Raw genomic sequence first — 22,766 nt, 5'->3', positions numbered from 1 at the left:
CACGACCTTTCCCACCCTTCCATCAGGTCCACGGTTCATATGGTGGCAGAACGCTTCATCTGGCATGGGCTTCGAAAGTAGATTGCAGAGTGGGCCAGGACCTGCACCCATTGCCAGTTTTCGAAGGTACACAAGCACACCAGAGCGCCCATGCAGCATTCCGAACACTTCCGAGAACGGTTCAGCACGTACATGTGGACATTATCGGCCCCTTACCTGTTTCCTGAGGTAACCGCTACCTTTTCACGGTGATAGACTGCACCACTCGCAGGCCTGAGGCGATTCCGATGCCAAATGCCTCTGCAGACTCCTGCTCCCGAGCATTTTTGATCGGTTGGGTTGCTCAGTTCTACGGTGCACCGCTAGCCCTGCCCGGTGAGTTTATAAATGCACCTCACAGCCCTCAACAGTCACTGCACAGTTTACTTCCCCCACCTCCGAGCCCAGTTGGGCTCCTTCACACCCCCACCACTGCCCAGACACTGCACACGGGCCTCCTACGTCCCCAGCAAGCTGTATTCCGCAGAATATGTCTTTGTCATGCAAGGCCCGTCCACAGCACCCCTTCAAAGACTGTACAAAGGGCCATACAAAGTCATCCAGCGTTCAAGATGCACCTTCACACTAGATATCGGTGGTAAGAGGGAACTGTTTACTGTGGACAGATTAAAGCCAGCATGCCTCGACCCCAATGAGCCAGTGGTTGTGGCCCAGCCCAAGAAGCGAGGCCGCCCGGCAAGGAAGGACATTGGCGCCGGTTCTGGGGGAGGCTGTGTGGCGGCATGCCATTAGGCGGGCGAACCGGCCCCACATGAGACATACGCGGTGGGGCAGTCGGCCAAAATTGCTCCGTCGGGTTTCTTCCCGACCTCGGCACCAGGCTTAGAAGCCTGCGCTCTGCGGCGCACGTGATGTCCTGACGACGTCCGAGCCCATGGCGCAGTTCTCAGCCAGGTCCGGGCTGGGAGAATAAGAACAGGCCGGCAGACCTCAATAAATCAGTTTTGCTCACTGAACTCACCCCGTTTGGTCGTGGAGTTATTCAGTAAGAAGAGTAGCCGTCGCTACACAATATACATTTTCCCGATCATTATCCCATCTCAATCTTTCAGAAGCTCAAACCCGGTCAAGGATTGTATCTTCCTTCAACACATCTCCTGTGTTTTCCAGCTCTCTGTGGTTGGCTTATTGGTGTCACTGTTAATTTTCATTCATTACCAGAACTACTTACTCAAGTTCTCCAGTGTTTTTTCCCTACATGGTCCTTTTCACCTACATACTGCCCTTGATGACATCTGAAGGCATAAGGCTAGTTTCTGTAAACATGTTGGCAACACCCAGCTGTTTCCTCTACGATCTCCCTCAACATCATGATAACTGTACTGTTGGATTATTGGAACAACTTTCAAGATGAGGCTTCTCCAATGAAGTATTAAGCAGGATGCCACCATCTTTCCTCCTCAGCACACAAACTCTGTTTTTGCTGTCCATTCTTTCATTCTGGCCCATGTCTAATGTTGACTCTGCATGCAATTGACCCCAAACTGACCTCCCAAACCCATGTTCTTTCTATAATTAAAAACTACTTGGTTTAACTTCCCCCTGTTATCATACTATCAGCTGCAGGAACGCATACATTTACAATCTTCAACTCTGTCTATTCCGGTCCTCTTGATGATTTTTCATTCTCCATATTCTACAAAGTTAATCTCAAACAAAAATAGTTCTTGCATTACGCTGCCCACAGATGCTCATTCACCCAAGATCTACACTTTTATGAGATGCACGTTCAATAGTATAAGCACAAGTACAATATACTGAAATTCTGACTTGCTGCAGCCAAGATACACCAAATCCAACTGTATAAATCAAATGATCATGAGATAGAAAAAGAGATAATGAATACAAATCAATAAATATTTACAGTTGGAGTTGGTGCAAAAACGTGATGTTTCAATAGTGAAGACAGATCTTTTGCTGGGAGTGGAGTAGTTTATGGTTTGGGTAGTTTGGAGAGGTTAAAGAGCCTGATAGCTGTTGGGGAACAAATGTTCCTAAACCTAGAGATGCAGGATTTATGGGATCTGCTTGAAAGGAGCAACGAGAAGACATGAGACCAAGGTGAAAGAAATGTTTCATGACATTGGCTGCTTTCTTGAGGTTGCGCTTCACACAGATGTCTTCAATGGATGGAAAGTCAGGCCCTGTGATGGAGTTTTCTGCAGAGTATAGGCTCCTCTTCACAAAGTTTATGCTCTAATTTTTGTAAAACTCAATTAGTACCCGACTTTTGGCTTTTGTACATTCCCATTTCCTTTGTCCCAGTAACACTGTGCTTTCACATTCACAATTCCGCTCTAAAACCTAATTGTATGCACATATGCTGACAGCAGTAATTTTTAGAATACATACTTAACTGCATTTTCTTTAAGTCGATTTCATCATTTGTGTCATTCATGTTTAACTGTTTACTTGGTAGGGAAAAAAAAATGCAAAACCTTGCTCACTTGTGTCAATTTAATATTAGATCTTGTGGTGTTCAAGTTTACTCATGACTGAGTCTCAATTTGAAATCCAGAACACAATGGGGTGGAAGGATATGAAAGCCACTAAATATTGGACATAAATGGACTATATTTATCTTAAGCACATATTGCAGGTACATCTCAATAACAAGATTGACTTTACTGACCTTATTGTCAGAGAAGATTTCCAGTTGTTGCTGCCTTGTTGCCATTTGTTCATTCAACTTTACTATTTTTTCATCTTTTTCTTTGAGATTTTTACACAAGTCTTCAACAGGTGGGTGAAGCCCATCGAATGATTCACCAGAATCTTTGAGAGATGGTGACAGCAAACTTACCACCTCATTCTGTCAAGTGAAAAATTGTACAGATGTAAAAATATCAAGAACAAAATGGATTTTTTTTTCCCCAATGTACCTTAAAAGTACTCTCAACACAAAATTAAAATATCTATCGTGCAAAATGTATCATTCAAGGCTCCATTAGCTAACATCAGGATACACGAGCTACACAATATATTTTTACATCAAAAATATAATCCTCTTATCCAAATAAATTAAATCCTTTACAATAAATAATGAAAATATGACTAAAATGAGATCTAAATGCAGCCAAATATCAAAAATTACCTGAAATTTTGAGAAGTGTTATGACAACTGATGGTCATTAACATCACAGATATTCTCTGCTAACAATATGGGTTCCAGTCTACTATTGAAACATTGGTAGATGTGCTAACCTTTACCCATTTAAGCATACTTTGCACAGTATGCTTAATAATTGATTTAGCTCAGCAATGATTCCAGTACAGCTGTGCTCCACAGGGGCAGTGTAATCTGGGAAGTCCATTTGTTCAGCCTGCATCAGGTTAGATTTGGCAAGGCCATGGCAATTAAAGGGAAGAAATGGGTGTCCAGAGAACTTCATTTGGGCATAACACTTTATCACAGAACTTTACAACACAGAAGCAGGCTGTTGCCGTATCTATTCTGTGCCATGCTATTACTCTTCCCAGTTGTACTGACCCATACCCGGACTATAGCCCTCCATACTCCTTCCATCAATTTCTCTTAAATGTTAAAATCAAACCAGCATCCACAACCTCTACTGGCAACTCATTCTACACTTTCACAACCCTCTGAGAGAACAAGTTCCCCAGAATGATTCCCCTAATCATTTCACCTTTGACCCATGTCCTCTAGTTCTTGTCTCACCCAACCTCAGTGAAAAAGCCTGTTTGCATTTCCCTATCCATGACTCTTCTAATTCCGTATACTTTGGTCTAAACTCCCTTCATACTCCCACACTCCAGGGAGTAAATTCCTAAACTATTCAATCTTTCTCATCTCCTCAAGCCCCAGCAATATCCTTGTAAATTTCCTCCACACTCATGCAAACTTATTGATATGCTCATTCTGAATTCAGAGCAACTGAACTTCCTTGATCAACCTCCCATGTTGCATCTTGCCAAAAGTCCCTTTCCTTCATCAACTTTCCAGGTAGCTCCCTTGGACAAAATGCTACAAACATGTTACCACGCACAAAGCCACAATGTCTATCCCTAATCAATCTGTACAAATAATTGTACAGTACCCTCCATAATGTTTGGGACAAAGACATTTTTTCCTTTATTTGTCCCTGTGCTTCACAGTTTAAAATTTGAAATTAAACAACCCATGTGATTGAAGTGCACATTCCAGATTTTATTAGAGTATTTTATTTAACCGTGTTGATTCTAAAAAAGATAGCAGGATGTTTGGGATCATTGTCTTGCAGTAAGATGAAACACCATACAATGAGTTTGGAGGCATTAACTTGAACAGGTTTCTATGCACCTCAGAATTAATCTTCCTTCTGCTATCAGAGGTAACATCATCAATGAAGAAATGTCCTAGTACCTGCCCCAGGCCATAACACTCCCACCAACATGTTTCACAAATGAGGTGATATGCTTTGAATCTTGGATAGTTCCATTATGCCTCCACACTTTGCTTTTGCCATCTTGGTTTCATCTTTCCACAAGAGCTTTTTCCAGAATTCTGCAGGCTCTTTTAAATACTTCTTGGCAAAATGTCATCTGGCCAACTTGTTTCTGTGGCAAACTAGTGGTTTTCACCTTGCAGTGTGCAGCCTCTGTATTTCTGTTCAAGAAATCTGTAGTTAGTAATCAGTGACACACCCACATCTGCCTTCCTGAAGAGTGTTTCTGATATATTGGGCACATGTTTGGGGATGTTTTTTTCTTCATTATGATGAGAATTCTTTTGTCATCAGCAGTGGGGGGTGGGGGATGGGGTTCCCTCCTTGGAATTTCAATCTCATTGCAATTACTGAGCTCATCAGACCGCTCTTTCTTCTTAATGTTCCAAACAGTTGATTTTGGTAATCCTAAGGATTGTGCAATGTTTTATTCTTGTTTTTCAGCCTCATTACAGCTTCTTTTACTTTCATTGGCACAACTCCGGTCCTCGTGTTGAAAAACGGCAACTACAGACTCCAAGTGATTAAAAGTTTAGAAGCAAGTCCTTCCCTCTTACCTACACCAATGAAGTATTTAAACAAACCTGAGTAACTACAAACATCTGTGAAGCCCAAAAGTCCCAAACATTATGGTGCCCTGAAATAGGAGAACTATATATAAAAGTGCTGTAATTTCTACATGGTCAAACCAAAATGTACATAAATACTCCTTAAAAAAAATTCTGGAATGTGCACTTTAATCACATGAATTGTTTGATTACAAATTTTAAACTGTAGAGCACAGGGACAAATAAAGGAAAAACATGTATTTTCCCCAAACATTATGAAGGGTTCTGTATATTTTGTTTTTTAGAATGCCTTACAAAAACTTACTCAATATTGATGCCAAGTGCATTCGCCAAAATTTCTTGTTTTTTTTAAAGAGCTTTTCTTGCTCTATTTGGCCTACCTCCCTGATTCGTCTGCCCCCCAACAATCTGCTCTCACGCTTTCCCTACACAATTAACCAATGTACCATTGAGGACCCACGTCTGGAACATCCCAACAGCCAAAAACAGGAGACAAGGTGGAAACAAAGACATTTAAAATGACTGATATTATTTTAAATAATTATTGTTTTTTCTTTTCTTTGGCTTGGCTTTGCGGACGAAGATTTGACAGTTAAACAGTTACAAATATTAAATTTAAAAAAAACTTGCCTTTATTTCCCATCCCCCACCCCATTTACAGGCCATTCATAAATTTGAAATATATGAGTGTGTATTCTGCTCCTTAGCCTGGTGTGTACTCACCCATTAGGTTCCAATGACAGATGTGTTACTATCAGTCAGTCAGCACTTCATTTGCATGCAGTGCAACCAATAAATCTTGGCCATGATGCTGAATTGCTTTTAATGAACTCTAGAGAAAGGTTCCGCATATCTCTTAACTTAATGTATGAAATGCAAAGAAATGTACTTTATTTAAAAATTTGTAGGGTTGCTGGTGCCACAGCAAAAATAAAACCAACTGCTGGTAGAATTCAGCAGGTTGAATAGCATCAGGGCGGGTCAGAAGGAACTATCAAAGTTTTAGGTCTAAACCCTGCATCAGGGCTACCAGTGGCTCCTGTTACCAATGAAGTGATTCTGAGCCCAATTTTTCAGGCAGATTAAACTTTATGAGACCAACCTCAGAATGACATGACATAGAGCATTTCATTTTGTAACTTTAATTATAACCATGGCCAAATAGCATTCAACAATTAAAACATTCAATAAAATACAAGACTACAGTTGAATGTTCAGTTATAGTCCAAAAACAGCTTTGAACTGATCATATCAGTTCAAGTGGGAAGTACCGGAATTTACCTTAAGTTGTTTGTTTTCTTGCTGAATCTCTTGTAGTTGAGTGGCAGACTCTTTCCTTTGAATTTCTAGCTGCATGTGCAATTGCTGAACTTCTTCATTCTTATTTAATAACTCTTCTCTGAATTGTTCCAATTGTTCTTCCAAGTTTCCAATCTGTAATCCAGCACAATCCAAGCATATGATTATTTGCTCCTGTGCAAAGTGCAGTGTACACAAAATGCAGTTATATCCACCCCTGAAATCCCTTTCCCTAAATATTTTCTATAACATAATTATGCAAATATATACTCAAGAAATTTCTGTTGTGCTCTTATACTTAGTATAAATGACACATCACATTACAGAATAGAGGAAAATAACACGGGAGGTAGGATAATTCTGCACAACTGCGGCTCAGGTGAGGAGGATCCTATCCAGGGTGAAACCACATAAAGCAGCAGGACGAGGCGGGTAGACATCTTCATCATCTCACTGCAGCAGTTCACTGCCCGCACAGGATTCAAGGCAACCTCCATCATCCCAAGGCCCCAAGAGAGCGATAATAACGACTGAACGACTACTACCCAGCGGCACTGACCTTCACCGTCATGATGTGTTTTGAGTGACTGGTAATGGGATGCATCAAATCACACCTCCCAGCGATATTGGACCCATTCCAGTTTTCCCACTGTCCAAACCAATCCATAGAAAAAGGTAGAGCCTTGATCCTCCACTCCATTCCATTCCTGACCCATTGAGAGAACGATGCCTCATATGCCAAGCTGTTGTTCATTGATTTCAGCTCAGTGTTCAACACGATCATACCTCAGAGGCTAGTGGATAAACTGTCCTCGTAGTGGCTCAACACCCCTCTCTGCAACTGGATTCTGGGCTTCTTAACGGAAAGACCACAGTCTGTCTGGGTTTGTATCAAACCTCACACTGATCTCTGGTGCACCTTAGGGTTGTGTGTTCAGCTCTGAATCGTGACTGTGCTGTCAGATGCAGCTCTAACAGAATCATCAAGTTTGTGGATGATACACTAGTAGATGTGGCATAATTGGCAACAATGAGTCATTTACAGTTAGGAGATTGGGAGGCTTGTAAAATGGTATGAGAAAAACAATCTGAATCTTCACATGGACAAGACAAAGAAGATAATTGTGGACTTCAGGAGGATGAAGGCCGACCATTCTCTATTACACATCAATAGTTCTGTTGGAGAGTGGGTGAAGAGCACAAAGTTCCTTGGTGTGCAAATAAAGGACAACTGATCCTGAACCCACCATATCTCCTCATAAGTCAGGAAGAAGCACCTCCATCTACTCTTCCTAATGAGGCTGAGAAGAGCATCTTGACAACTTTTACATGAGCACAATTGAGATTGTCCTGTCTGGCTGCATCCTTGTCTGGTGTACAGTAAAGAGGATCATCAAAACAGCCAAGAAGTTCATTGGAGTCTACCTTTCCTGCACTGATAACATTTACTGGGAGCATTGCTTAAATAGGGCTCATAGGATTACAGAAGATCCTTTCCATCCAGCACACAGTTTCTTTGAACAAGTGGGTGGTACAGGACCACCGAAATCAAGACTGCTAGGCTAGAAAATAGGATCTTCCCGCAGGATGTGAGAATGAGGAACAACATCCTGATCCCAAAATATTTATACATTTTAAAAATTATCTTTACACACCTATATGATTATTATGTATTGTGCGTGTATTGTGGTGTGGCAAAACTCTGTTTTGACAGGTGGTACATGTACAGTTGGATGATAATAAACAAACTTGAAGAATATAAAGCATGCAAGGGCTAGGCTGAAACATTTTTTTCAGTATGCTGTGGGAAACCATAGAGAGGCACTCAGGCACAAAAGGTATGAACAATGACAGGGCTAATCGTATGGATAATAATGAAAAGTTTAATGGAAAAACAAGTGAAAGGTAAGAAAAATGAGTTGAAGAAAGATGCTTCCAGTTCAAGTATTTGAAGAAATCCAGAATCAACTTTCATGAACATAAAATTCACTTCAAATACACATTTTAATTTTTTAAGGTATTTAGAATTTTTTTGAACACAAGATTCATTTAACGTTGCAGTATTTCCTGGTTCATATAATCTATAGTACATCACATCTGCACAAACAGATTGATTCCAATTTATACAATTTTTCTAATTACTGTTTCTGACTAATCTCTCTATTTTTTTCATCTTGAGGCCCGCATGAAGCAGTTCTTCAAATATTTATAAAGTTTATGTTTCATATTAATGTTTGTGATGTGAGCATTGCTTGCCACCATTGTCATTCCATAATTGCCCCTAAACAGAATGTTTTGTAGAATCTCTTTAGAGAAATTCAAAGCCTAAATGGCAGATTTTCTACCCAAGAAAGAAATTAGTGGATACGCTTTTTTTTCCAAAAATGACAATCTAATAGATCCACTGTCATCATTATAGAGGCAGAATTGCAGTGTATTAGCAGAGTTTAAATCCAGTTTCACACTACCATGATAGGTTTTGAACACAGTTGTTATTCAAGGAATGTGCCACAATACACTTCAACTAGTGAAGTATAATTGTATAAATACAAAAACAACATATCATAAATCAATATATGGTAAAATAATCTTTGATGCATGGGCATGCAAAGCTGAAGAAGAGTTTCTGGCTCATTCCTTCGTTCTGTGCTGTGGATTTATCTTTTATGCACCTATTTAAAACCTGGCTGTCAGCATGGACAGTCTACACTTTATTCTGATACTGAAATAATGAAAGAAAATATGATATTACTATGAACTTCCCACTTTGTTAGGATATTACAACTTTTAAAATGTGGCTTATATGCTAATGGATAAAATTACGGGTTAGTTATATATCATCAATAAATCACAAAATCAACCCCCATTTGCTGTTACAGGTACACGATTCTTTATCCGGACATCTAAAATCTGAAAAGCTCCAAAATCCGGCAAGTGGGGACCGGCAGTTGGGGGAGGCGGCCGAGGGACCGCGGTTGGGGGAGACGGCCGGGCGGCTGGAAGGGGGTGGGGGAGGATACGGCAGCACAATTCAGGTGGGCTTTCAGAAATCCGGAAAAATCCAAAATTCGGAACGCACTGTTCCCCAAGGGTTCCGGATAAAGGATTGTGTACCTGTATTACTCAGCCAAGATACCACAGGGTAATCTTTTACATTCAAAACAAAAATAATCCTCTACACATTACTCAAATCAGATCCTTTCAAATTGATCAAAAAGAATCATAATTTTGGTATTTCTCTTATCCTTGACCCAATCTCAATAAGATTTAATCAACAGTAAATCTCAACATGTTTGAATTCCATTATGGATCATTCAAAATATTGAAGACACTATCAACTACTGGATTGTTTTTCTGAGAAAGAGGTCAATGAATACCCTATTTAAAACTTTTAAATTTGCATGATCTTGTTTATTTCTCACCACAATCTTCCAATTATTTTCTTCACATGGATAGGATATCAACAGTCATGTCCTGCTATTTGCACCTGCCCACACTTTCACTGTGTCATCACTTTTTATTGCTTGTTATTGGCCTTTTACAACACAAAGATGTTCCATTTCAAAAACCAATAACTCAACAATATTTATACCTTTATATCCAGCAAGCCAAGGGACTTTCTAAACAAATAGGGTTGATAAATGAAGTGAACAACTCACTCGAACACTGACACTATATTTTTTGTGAAAAGGGAATTTACCTCCTTCTCCTTTCTTTCTAAAGCATCACGTTCTGCTTGTAGCTGTATCTGAAGTGCATTCTCCTCTTTGACTTCCAAGGTAACCAGCGGTTTTCCTTCTGCAACCTTTTTAAAAGATTAGAAAATAGCTGGCTGTGATTCATATCATACAGCTGTATCTGCATTTAGTAGGATGGAAATGATAATCACTTCACAGAGGAATTTCAGTCAATTAAATCACCCATCCAAAGTAATGCAATTTGCTAAAAAACATATTGCCCACTTTCTTCTTGAAATTCATCAACTTGTTCGTAAATGTATCCTGTTTTTGTTGTATGCAAAACAAATTCATATTTATTCATTATGATTTGCAAATAAATTCTGCACAGCCATATCATTAATTTTCTGATCCAATTTGCTCACAATCTCTTTGACATGAAACAATTAGAGAATCGATCCTTGCAATTAATTCCTTTAAGCAATGCAGTGAAATGCATGGGGTTTTTCTATACTGCCTCCAAAGGTTGAATACAAAGGCTTCTTGACCAAAAAGTCAAGAAGCTGCAAACTCTAGGCCTCTGTACCCCACTCTGCAACTGGATCCTCGACTTTCTCATTGGAAGACTGCAGTCAGTGCAAATTGGAAACAACGTCTCCTCCTCACTGATCATCAATACAGATGCACCCCAAGGATGTGTGTTTAGTCCACTGCTCTACTCACTACACACCCATGACTGTGTGGCCAGGCACAATTCCAATGCCATCTACAAGTTTGCTGATGACACTACAGTTGTTGGCAGAATCACAAACGGCAATGAGGAAGCGTTGTGCTCAATGTCAGCAAAACCAAGGAGATAATTGTGGACTTCAGGAGCAAGTCAGGGGAGCATGACCCAGTCCTCATCGAGGACTCAGCAGTGGAGAGGGTCAAGAACTTCAAATTCCTTTGTGTCAACATCTCTGAGGATCTGACCTGGAGCCTCCCCGTTGATGCAATCACAAAGAAGGCTCGAAGTGTTTATACTTTATGAGGTGTCTGAGGAGATTCGGTATGTCACTGAAAACTCTTGAAAACTTCTGCAGGTGTACCGTGGAGAGTATTCTGGCTGGTTGCATCACGGCCTGATATGGAGGCTCCAACTCTCAGGATAAGAATAAACTGCAGAGGGTTGTTAACTTAGCCTGAGACATCACAGGCACCAGACTTCACTCCATCAATGGCATCTACATGAGTACATGAGTCTTATAAAAAGCAGCCTCTCTCCTCAAAGAACCACAGCCCCCCCCAGGCCACACCCTCTTTGTTCTGCTACAATCGGGAAAAAAGGTACAGGAGCCTAAAATTGAGAACTCAACGACATATGGACAGCTTCTTCCCCACTGCCATCAGATTTCTGAATAATCAATGAACCAAAGACATTGCCTTACTTTTCGTGTACTACTGTTTTAATTTTTTTTAATTTAAAGTTACGTTGTAAGATGGTTATAATAGAAATGTTTGCCATCAGATGCTGCGGCAAAACACAGAATTTCATGGCTTGTTCATGACAATAAATTCTCATTCTGAATGATATCTATTTCAAAATCTTTGGACCACTGCACCTTGTATTTCAGATTTGATCACATCAGAGTTAAACCTGATTTTAAAATGGTCTTGGATGGATTTATACATGATATTAGGAGTCCTAAAAATGATTACATGTTGTAATAATTAAAGCTATTAGAAACTCAATTGGATTTTGTCACCAACCTCGGGAAATCTACCCATAGCCAACTCATGGCCTGGTTATCAAAGTCATTTGTGCAGTTCAATTTATATGTCAGTGTCTCTCTTTTCCTATTTTTTAGAAGTTCTTTGATAACGTGTCAACAAAGGCTGTGCTAATATAGATGGCATCAATGTAACATCGAGACCTACCTCAGCACAAGGAAAAGGTCCAGCAAACTGACACATTACATAACAAGATGCAACAAGAACAAAGGCAAGGTCACTGACTTATGTCCCACCTGCATATCCTTTGTTCCAAAGCATAAATTAGTACCTTTTGTAAGGGGTCAGTGGTACTGATCAATGCCTGCTCCAGTTCTCTAACTCGATTTTCCAATTTATCAATTTCTTCATTCCTTTCTTGACAATCTCTCTGAAGCTGCTCTTTATCAAGCAGAAGTTCACTGCACCGGTCAGTCTTGTCTTTTAATTGGTCAGTCAGATGGTCCATCTACCAAGAACACAAAAGCAAACAGGAAAACATGTTTGCTTATCTTATTTAATTGAATAAGTTTGAAATACGATTTTAAAGAAGCCATGATTAATGAAATACTGTTGAACCATGGATGAACTTGGATTTCTCAAAAAAAGTTGTAGAACACACTTCATCCAGTGTGCCAGTAACCTGACATTAGTTCTAAAAATTCTTTTGTGAGCATACTCCAAATTTTCCCAGAAAATTCTGAAATTACCTGAACAAGTGTACAGAAAAAATGGTGGAGCCAGTGAGTTAAAGTATCTGCATTGATCAGAAAGATAAATATTGCATAACTCAAAAATCAAAGAAATTGAAAATTCCGAATGCTTCATTACACTGAATTTGGTCACTGGCACAAAATTAAATTATGGTCACTATTTACTCCTGTATTTATAACATGATGGTCACTATTTACTCCTGTATTTATAACATGATGTGAGCAGTTCATAAATTTCTTTCAAAGTGTGAGGTTAAGCAATGGTGAGGAGACATGTGTGGATGCCTGGTCCGTTCGCCCATCTGCTAGATATGAAATAAGTTAAAAATTAGAATATTTGGCTGGAAATAGTCCTTTAAAAACTAAGATTGACTTACAAACTTAAGGTTAAGGTACACTGCAAGGCAAGCTGGCTAATTGGTTTTAAAATTGGCTTAGTGATTGGAAGGCAGAAGTACTGGTGGAAGAATGCATTTTTCAATTTTAGGGATTTGTGCTGGGATTCTCATTGTTTGCGAATGTCATCGGCTTGTAGATGAAACAAAAAGTGGAGGCATTGTGGATAGCTAAGTAGGCTGTCTTAACCTCTAGCACGATATATATCAGATGGAAAGCTGGATAGTATATTGGCAGATGGAATTTAATCCTAACAAGTGTGAAGTAATGCATTTCGTGGTCAAATATAGATAGGAAAAGTACATTAATGTGAGAATGCTGAAGAGGCATTGATGAACAGAGAGACCTTGGATATCGTCCAAGTTCCCTGAAAGTTAAGACATTCTACAATTTTACGAAGCACTGGCTCTCCTGCATTTGGAGTATGATATGTAGTTCTTCTCACTACAGTACAGCACGAATTTGGCTGCGCCCGTGAGATTCACCAAGATGTTACTTGGACTGCAGAACTTTAATTATACAGAAAGATTGAACAGCAGGGCTGATTTCTCTGGAACTAAGGAGGATGAGGATGTGCCCTGATCTAGGTATATAAAATTTTACGACAAAGGAAGGATAAAGTCTCAACATCATTTTCCCCCACTACGATAGGGGGTTACGAAAACAAGAGGGCATAGGTTTAAGATGAGGAAAAGATTTTTGTTTTCCATGGAATAATTGAGATCTGGAACTCGCTGCCAGAGGTTGTAGTGGAATCAGATGTAATCACTATGTTTAAGAAATGTTTAGATAGGGACTTGATCAAGGAATAAAAGGATAAAAACCTAATGTAGAAAAATGGAATTAATCTACATGGTCATAAAGATTGGCATGGACATGGTAGGCATGCTTCTGTGCTGTAGGATTCGATAAAAATCGAAACAGAAGTCAAGAGTGCCTGAATTCTTTCTTTAAATAAAAGTCAATGGTGTTTTGTGGGAATAGAGAATAAAAGGATAACAAAATACAATATCCACAGAAATATTTCTTGATCTACAGGAAAATTATATACATTACATGTTATATAGTTATTACATGTTACCTCCCTGTTTCTTTGATCACTGTTGGGTTGGAGCCTTTGGGGAGTTTTGAGTTGCTGCTCCAGTTTCAATATCTCTTGCTGAAACACGTCTCTCTCTTGCTCCCGGTCTATTGCCTGTTCCTATAATCAACACATAAGGTGACAACCAATACAATTTAACAATGCATGTAATTTTAATGCAATACAGCAATTAAATTGGCTTGTCCACAATTGACTGTTTTATTAAAAATTTTTGACTGCATTTTAAAAACAACACTTTTTGACATAAAATGGTCAGCAGAGGGATAATTAATTTGCCTAATTGTGCAATGGTTGCACAACCGCTAATTTAGAACTTCATAGAATGGATTTAAAATGGAGGAAATTACCATGCAGTGTGATATTTAACTGCTGGGCAGGTCATGATGGACAAGACTAGACCCAACACAAAGGCAAGTCATGGGTCTCCAGTCTGAAAAACTGCCTTGTATTCTGCTTCTGATGTTATCAATAAAATAACAAAATCTTGGTAGGCTGGTCTGGAAGGTTATATTGTACGAGTTCCAGGGCGAGCTTGCCAATTGGAAACAAAATTTTCTTGGCAGTAGGAAACAGAGGGTGATGGCTGAGGGTTGTTTTTCAGACTGGAGACCCATGACTTGCCTTTGTGTTGGGTCTAGTCTTGTCCATCATGACCTGGAAAGAATGTGAGTAATAAGGTTATCAGGTCTCCTGATGACACTAAAATTGGTGATATATATGGGAGTGAAGAAGGTTATCTAATTTTACAACAGGATCTTGATCAACTGATCACTGGGTCAAGGAATAGCAGATGGAGGGTGATTTTCATAAGTTAAACAAGGGCAGGACTTGTACAGTAAATGGGGAATGGGGGCCCTGCGGAGCCTGAAAGAACAGCAAAAGCATACATACATCCAAGAACTTTCTGTTCTTCTCCAGTTGTTTTTCCAGAGCCAAAATCTGTTGCTGTAGATCCAAAATCTCAGAATTCTTTTCCTGTTCCATCACTATTGTCACGTTCACCTGTTCTTCCAATTCACTTTCGAGTAATTTCACCCGTTTTATGAAGTCATTCTGTTCTTTTTCTGCCTGACGTTGTACTTCCCGTTTTTCCTTCATGAGCTTTTCAGTTTCTTCCAGAAGCTCTGCATGTAAAGTAAACCACATTCGTCGTTAGGACCACAACAGTAAGGTAAGCCCTGTAAACAGCTCCAAGACGCTTCTTTACTAAAGCAGCCTCCACAATTCTTGATAAACCTTCCCCATCACCTACCTCCATAGCAAACACGAAGAACCACAACCATGAGAAGCCCCTTATGTAATCAATTGTTAGACAGTGCAGAAAATTTGAAAAGGCAGAGTCACATTAGTCATGATCAATTTATAAGGTGCAGCTCGTAAAGATCCAATGCCAACCATCATCTTTTTAAAAAATGTTAAGCTAATTAATTTGCCTTAACAGCAAACGTCTGCTCTTGTATTTTATCAGTCATAAAAATATTGATATAATAAATGTCATTTAAGTTGATATTTCCTTCAGCCACTGACAAATGTTTCAGTCTATGTTTCGTAACTTAACCATGTTGAAATTTTGACTTTAGAAATTGATAGAGCTGAAATTGATATGCGTCATAACATTAGTTTTAAGCTGTTAATTATAACTTTTAAAAGGCCCAAGTGTGGTGATTGAATTTCATAATCAGTGACTTGTGCAAGGCTCACTTATAGCAGCAACTTTGCCTTGTATTCTGCTTCTGATGTTCAGTGCTACTGTAGCCAATGGAACTATGGTTCTAAAGTAGAACACAAAATACAATCGCTTCTCGATAATGTTAATTCAGCACAAGTAACCAAAGAGCATTTCGTGCATTGTTTTCTTGTGTTAAATGCTTCACATTATTATATTTTTTTTAAAAAGATGATTTGCTTTTTCTCAGGGATTTATTTTGCAACAAATAGTTAAGAGGATATCATGCTTATTTTTAAATATTTAAAATATGCTTCAAAAATCAAAACTTGCTGCAATATGTTATTGGATTTGAAAGTTGTTATAGATTAATAGATAGCCAAAAAAACCCCAAGCAACCAGCCAAAAAGAAACTGAAATGAGTAGAACACAATTTTCCAATTATGCACGATCCGATTGCAGATTGGCCATGCAGTCCACAAACACACCTGGTTCTGGTGCTGCACCTGCAACTTCAACTAGGCCTAGGAGAACAAAAAAGCACAATAATTCAGATGCCTCAAAGCTTTTGACTTAAATATGGTGAGTTTATGGAAATTATAGCAAAGAGTTTTGTGCAATGAGTTGAGTAGTTGTGTAGTTATACATGCAATGTCATAGATATTAAAATGGCTGAACTTGATATGAAAACTGAAACTGCAAATTTGAACATTGTTATTGCTCACTTAACACCAGATGTAGGAAAAAAAACCTCTTGATTAGGTAATTAGACATTAAAAAAACTGTCAAAAAACATTAAATTCCATTTCAAAGTGTACAATTCAAAAATAATGAAATGATTTTCTGCTCAAAATTAGTTTTTCAATCTTTACTGCTTATTTTTAACTCATTAAAGTATTCCATGGTTTTCATGAAAATACTGTAAATACCTTTCACATTAAAATTTAAAACATGCAAGTAAATTTAAAACAACTCCATTACAGATTTTTTGTATCATAAAATACAAGATTCCAAAAAATTACAGATGAGCAAACCTATCCTCTCCATCTTATTGAACAAAAGAAAACCAGTCATAGAACCATTCAACATAATAGGCTAGTCAGCCCAAATCATCTATGCCATCCAAATTGTCTTTCTGGGCTATCCTATTCGCCTGCATTTATCCCACATACATTTAAGCACCCTGTAACCACACCTCTGCTATCTAGTTCTAGAATCATCTACCCATGGAAATAGACATTGAACATTCACTTTATCCATGCATCACATTTTAAATTCATCTACAAGGTCCATTGTCAGCCTCCTATGCTCCAGTGAAAAAAAGGTATTCAGCTTCATTTTTATAATTCAAGGCTGCTTAGTCCTGGCAACATTTTTGTTAATCTCCTCTGAACCATTTCTAATTTAATAACATTTTTCCTATATCTGGGTAACTAGAACTACACACAATACTCCGAGTTTTGACTCACCAATAACTTGTAAACTTGTATCATGAGCTGCCAACATTTAACCTCAACATTGTTGCCCACCCTCACCATCCTCCCCAATGGAGGCAAGCATGCCAAGTAACTTCTTCTCAATCCTTTCTACTGGAGTTGTCACTTTTAGGGAACATTATTGTACATGATGCACGAGTATTCCAATTAGAAACCTTTAAAAAAAACGATGTCACCCCTTTGAAAACATTCGTATTTACTACAATTCTGTAGTATTAATGTAAAATATAACAAAAATAAATTAAATGTCTTCATTCCTCATCACATAATCCCCAAAGATGATGTTGCTATCAGTCTACAACTTGAACCCCCCCCCCCCATATGCGTAAACAAAAATAAAAATGTCTTTCCACTCTTAGTTTATACACACAAAATAAAATTCCCTGTTTGAGCTTATTTTCATGAAAACAAAACTATCTTCAGTAGGCCATGTGTAGACTTTTATACATGGTTTACCCTGGGTTAGGCTTCTGATTAAACTTAAAGCACTGTATTTGCTGTGATCTAGATATGGCCTCTCATCACTCTTGTGCCAAATTCAAAGTTACATTTTGAAAACAAGATTATTTAATATATTTAGAATATTTTGATTTTTAATAACTGTCATTAGGTTTATACAGTATATGGTATGACGAGGTTCAATTTTAAAGCAACAAAGATTCTAATACATTTTTCTGGAAGGCTCTCAACAACATTTTCTTCAACTAATTAAGTCACAATGGACAAAGAAACAATCAGTAACAACAGAATATCAAATTACCCAAGTTTAAGAGGAAAATATTTTCTTCCAAAGAATCGTCAATTGAATAGATGAACACAATGTTCAGCTTATGTACCAGTTATACACCAGTTCAAAAAAACTGTCTACCTCCTTGCATCTGGATTTCTGGAAGCGATCGCGTGATCAATGACATTTCCTCTAACATACATATTTCCACAAAAACGTTCAACAGATCATCTGGTCTATTGAAAGTCATAAACTACCAATGAATTTCTTATATGACAGCAAGATATTTCCAGACGAGTTCAGAAATCTCAGCAGAAAAGGATACCAAGGGAATGCAAGGAATTAAATCAGTACTCATAATTCACACAAGCTGTGGGAAACTACAAACAATGTCTAATTAGCAGTAAGAGCTGGCACCTGAGAATCAATTTTTAGAATACATTTTGGAGACAATAGACCAACCTTCATGTTGAAACTACCTGAATATAAACTAATTCTACAACTTTCTTCCATTCGTGCACCCTCCTGAAATATACAAAAGTGTAAACAAAGAACTAGAAATGACTTCCTCCTAATTTCCAATGATTTGATAACATACATCCCAGATCTCTGCTCAAAATTTGGAAAAACAACGAGCAAGAATATAAGTTGAACAATACATACGGAGCTCAACAGATCCTGAATTTTCTTTCATTGCAATTCGTTGTCTTGAGATGAGTTCTTTTTCTTGGTGAAGCTGTTGACGCTCATCTTCTAGTTCTTGCAGACGGCTACTTGTGTGCTGGAGCTCTTGTGCAATCTGATTCTGACTCTCAGCTTTCTCTTGAATCTGCCTTTCCAAATTAGCTTTTTCTTCTGTATAACCATCAATGATACCTGAATTAGATATATTAAAGAAAATAGAAAGCAAAAATCTTATAAGATGAAATTAAAATATGTTTTTGGACATTAGAGCAACATCAGAAAAAAAATTACATATTCCTTTGATTACAACAAGAAAACATGCACTTCAAAGCTAGTTGCAAATCCTAAAAGCAGTCCAACAAGATGAAAGTCTATACAATCAATTACACTGATACATGAAGTAGGTTTATGCTCCTAAACTCATCCTTATGGGAGGCAGGTTGAACAGTGTCAAAGTACAACATTCCTTAAAAGTTAGAATTAAATCAACAATTTCAAAAAGAATTGACTACACGAAAGAACAAGCTGTCACTATAACAACATTACTCTGATACAGTTAGAGATATACAATACAGAACAGGCCCTTCTGCCCAATATGTCCATGCCAATCAAGGTGCCTACCTGAACTCGTTCTGCATTTGATGCATATTGATCTAAAAAATTCCCTATCAATGCAGCTATCTTAATGTTCTGACATCAGGTCTCCTTCAACTCTTTACCCTCTCATCTTCAACCTATGCCCTCTAGTTTTATTTTTCCCTCTATTGGAAAAAAGACTGAACCTTGTGTATGATCCTCTCCGTCTCCTTCGCACACTGGAAAACAATCTGAGTCCATCCATTCTTTCCTTATAACTCAAGCCCGTGAGTCCTGGCAACATAGGGCAGCTCGGTTAGCGTAGTGGTTAGTACAAGGCTATTACAGCACCAGCGACCCAGGTTCGAATCTTTGTTCTCCCTGTTTCTGTGTGAGGTTTCCTCCAACCCTCCACAAAATATATGAGGGTTGTAGGTGAATTGAGGTATTTGGGAAATATGGGCTTGTGAGCCAGAAGAGCCTGTTACTGTCCTGTATGTCTAAATTTTAAAAATCATTATGAAAATTTTCCTGCATCCTCTGTAGCCTGATCACATCCTTCTTGTCTTATGATACAATAGTCCCTGTACTGTCTAGCTCATATATTTTACAGCAATAATATTATATCTCAATTGTGTACTTAGTACCCTTCCAATGAAGCAAGAAATCCACATTCTTTGATCATTACCAGTGTTGTCACATTCAGGAGGCTACATATCAGTTCTCCCACATTTCACAAAACGCTGTCATTTACTGTACTAGTCCTGCCCTGGTTTAACATCAAAAAGTATGTCACTTCACGTTTGTCCACAGTGACCTTAAACAAATGTTATCACTGTCTACTACACCATTAATTTAAATTTGCTCATCATGCCACCCATGTTCTCACTTCAATCATTAAGATACTTGAAAACAGCAGGGTATCTTGCATTGATTCCTGCAGGGCACCACTAGTCACAGGCCTCTAATCTGAAAAACAACAACTCACTGATTCCTATCACAAAGCATATTTTGCATCCATTTACAACCACAGCTAAAAGAGAACTTTGGCACATTGGCCTTCATAAATCAAAGCATTGAGTACAGGAGTTGGGATGCTATGTTGAAATTGATGAGGTTAAATTTATTTTTCAATAATGAGAATTTCCAACACCTTTGATTTGCATTCTGGCTCCGGTTTAATTTATAATTTAGCAACACTCGATACACCTTTGCGATAACAAAACTTTGTACAGAGGTAACGATAGCTATATTTGAGATTTGAGAAAAGTAACTTTTCATGCTATGGTGACCTATGAAATTAATTGATAGTGTAGGAAAACTATTTTTAGTTCAAAATGTATTGTTTTTCTATGAAATGCATAATTCTATTCATCATGAACAATGCACTGATGAATTTATAATTAAGTGAATTTTACCTTTTACAAGTTTATTCTGCTCATGTGCAATGGGAAAATTTAATGTCTGATCATTCGGGGATGTATTTCCAAATTTTGAAAATCCTTCCAGTGTCCTTTACATCTCGATGCTACAGTTTAAATTTATATTTAAGAATATAAATCTAATAATTGTGATATTGCTTTTTAATTAAATTTATTCAATTTTTTTGTTAATTTTCATGCAATGAGAAAAATTTCAGTTTTTGGAAAATATACTCCAAACAAACACCAGCAATGCTATAGATGGATAGGGTTTGATGTTGTTCAATTATGCAATTCGATCCAACAGAATTGCCATCTGAAGTTGCACTGTGCAAAATTAACATTCAGGATGTTATCAGCACAGTAGATCAAAGTTTGGCAGGTGAGGATGAAATCAGAATTTTGCTTCCAGATGTTTTACTCATTTAGTGCAATGCCAGTAGCTATTATTCATCCTTTATTTTCCTGAACTAAGACTGTAGTTAAAATTTGGCTGGCTTGGAAATCAGGCCAGAATGAGTCAGCAGATTTTTGTCTGATGGATATCAACGTGTCAAGTTTTTAATGATAAACTTATATTTTCAAGGTCACCACTCTGATACAAGCTTTCTAAATTCTAGGTCTATTTAAATGAATTTAAATGCTCTGACTGCTTACAACCATAAGGAGGTAAAACGGTATTAACAAGTAGTGATGGGTGGGTGGTAGTGACAGTCACTCACCCTTACCTAATGGCATGCAGTCTCCTTAATGATTCTCACTCATTTCCTTATCCAGAACCAATTCAGTAGTCAAAGATGAAAATGTTCCTTCTCCTTCCACCAATACCCATCTATTCACATGCCAGCCCATATTTTTAACCCCTCAGGCAATGATTGAAACTGGTTTTTATCTCATCCTCCAAATGAAAACTATTGCTAAACATTGCACAATTTTAGTGTTCAAGGTCAGAACAGTGGATAGGGGAAGAATGGTGACAATCCAATATTCTGTTCATCAAAGTTCTTTAACCTTGTCCTTTATCATAAATGCAAGCACATACGCCATCTTATATTGTTACACATACCCTATGATTTCTATGCACAAGCACATTGTACACTTAGAGGTGTGGCCACAATTTCTGCTCTGATACAAAAAGAGCCCAAGCACCAAATGATCCAGATTTACACTTCAGTAGAACAATGCATTGCTGAGTATTAGCTTTTAAAACAAGATCAAGCATGTGCTCTTTTTAGAATGTAAAGCATGCCATGACGTTACTTGAGAAGGAACAGCACGATTCTTGCTGAATCCTATCCAAAATTTTCCTATAAACAATATCAGAAACAGGATAAAACAAGAAAATCTGTAGTCACTGTGGTTGAAGTGAAAACACAAAGCTGGAGAAACTCAGCAGTGTCCTTTATATAGCAAAGGTAAAAATATATAACCTACTTTTCGGGCTAGAGACCTTCATCAAGGTAAGGAAAATGTCAGCAGGTGTCCAAACAAAAGAGGAGGGGTGGGGAGGTGTGGTTGTAAAGGCAGGAGGTGATAGGTGGAGAAGGGAGGGAGGAGACAGCAGCGATCAAGGGGAGGAGGGATAGCTAGGTGAACAGAGGAGGAAGGGAGGGAGGTAAACTGGAAAGGGAAAGGGAAGAGGGGGTGGGGGGGGGGTGGAAGAGAGAGGAAAGTTGAGAGCAGGTTAGCAGAAACCAGAAAAGTAGATGTTAATGCCATCTGTTTGGAGGTGCCCAGAAGGAAAAATCAGATGTTGGTTCTCCAATATGCAGCCACCTGACTTTTCCAGTTTCTGCTAACCTGCTCTCCTCTTCCTCCTTCCCTTCCCTCCCTTCTCCACCTTTGCAATCAGAAACACTTATTTTTGTAGAAGGAAGTCTGTGAACAATGGCAGGGGCCTTACTGTTAAGTATACTAATAATCTGAATTTGAATGTAGGCATAGGATTTGTACATTGATAGAATACCAGGCAATTGATTATGAGCACAAATAAAGTGGACAGCCAACACCTCTTTCCCAGAATGACAATAGCAAATAGAAGAGGCCATCTGTTTAAGGTGAATGAATGGAAGTCTAGGGGAGATGTCGGAGCCAATTTCTTTTCTTAACAAAACCACAGAGAGTAGTGGATGCCTGGAATGCAATCCTGGAGGGGTGGGGGGGGGGGGGTGGGGGGGGGGGTG

General features: G+C 38.4%; 1 protein-coding gene across 4 annotated transcripts in view; it reads right to left on the bottom strand.

The window, feature by feature from the left end:
- akap9 (A kinase (PRKA) anchor protein 9) overlaps nt 1-22,766 on the bottom strand; it is a 226,267-nt gene that overhangs the window by 67,568 nt on the left and 135,933 nt on the right. For 3 of the 4 annotated variants that reach the window (XM_069914357.1, XM_069914361.1, XM_069914359.1), the window contains 8 exons: nt 18,566-18,778; nt 16,168-16,203; nt 14,905-15,137; nt 13,993-14,112; nt 12,095-12,271; nt 10,074-10,178; nt 6,356-6,508; nt 2,693-2,872 (listed from right to left, as the gene is read on the bottom strand). In XM_069914357.1, the coding sequence (XP_069770458.1) occupies nt 2,693-2,872; nt 6,356-6,508; nt 10,074-10,178; nt 12,095-12,271; nt 13,993-14,112; nt 14,905-15,137; nt 16,168-16,203; nt 18,566-18,778 (1,217 nt within the window). The remainder of the gene's footprint in view (nt 1-2,692; nt 2,873-6,355; nt 6,509-10,073; nt 10,179-12,094; nt 12,272-13,992; nt 14,113-14,904; nt 15,138-16,167; nt 16,204-18,565; nt 18,779-22,766) is intronic. The other variant, XM_069914358.1, reaches the window with a different exon arrangement.

This window comes from Narcine bancroftii, chromosome 1, assembly GCF_036971445.1.
Source record: "Narcine bancroftii isolate sNarBan1 chromosome 1, sNarBan1.hap1, whole genome shotgun sequence".
NCBI classification, from domain to species: Eukaryota; Metazoa; Chordata; class Chondrichthyes; order Torpediniformes; family Narcinidae; genus Narcine; species Narcine bancroftii.
The sequence above is the reverse complement of the archived record's forward strand: the minus strand, read 5'-3'. Positions and strand labels throughout refer to the sequence as shown.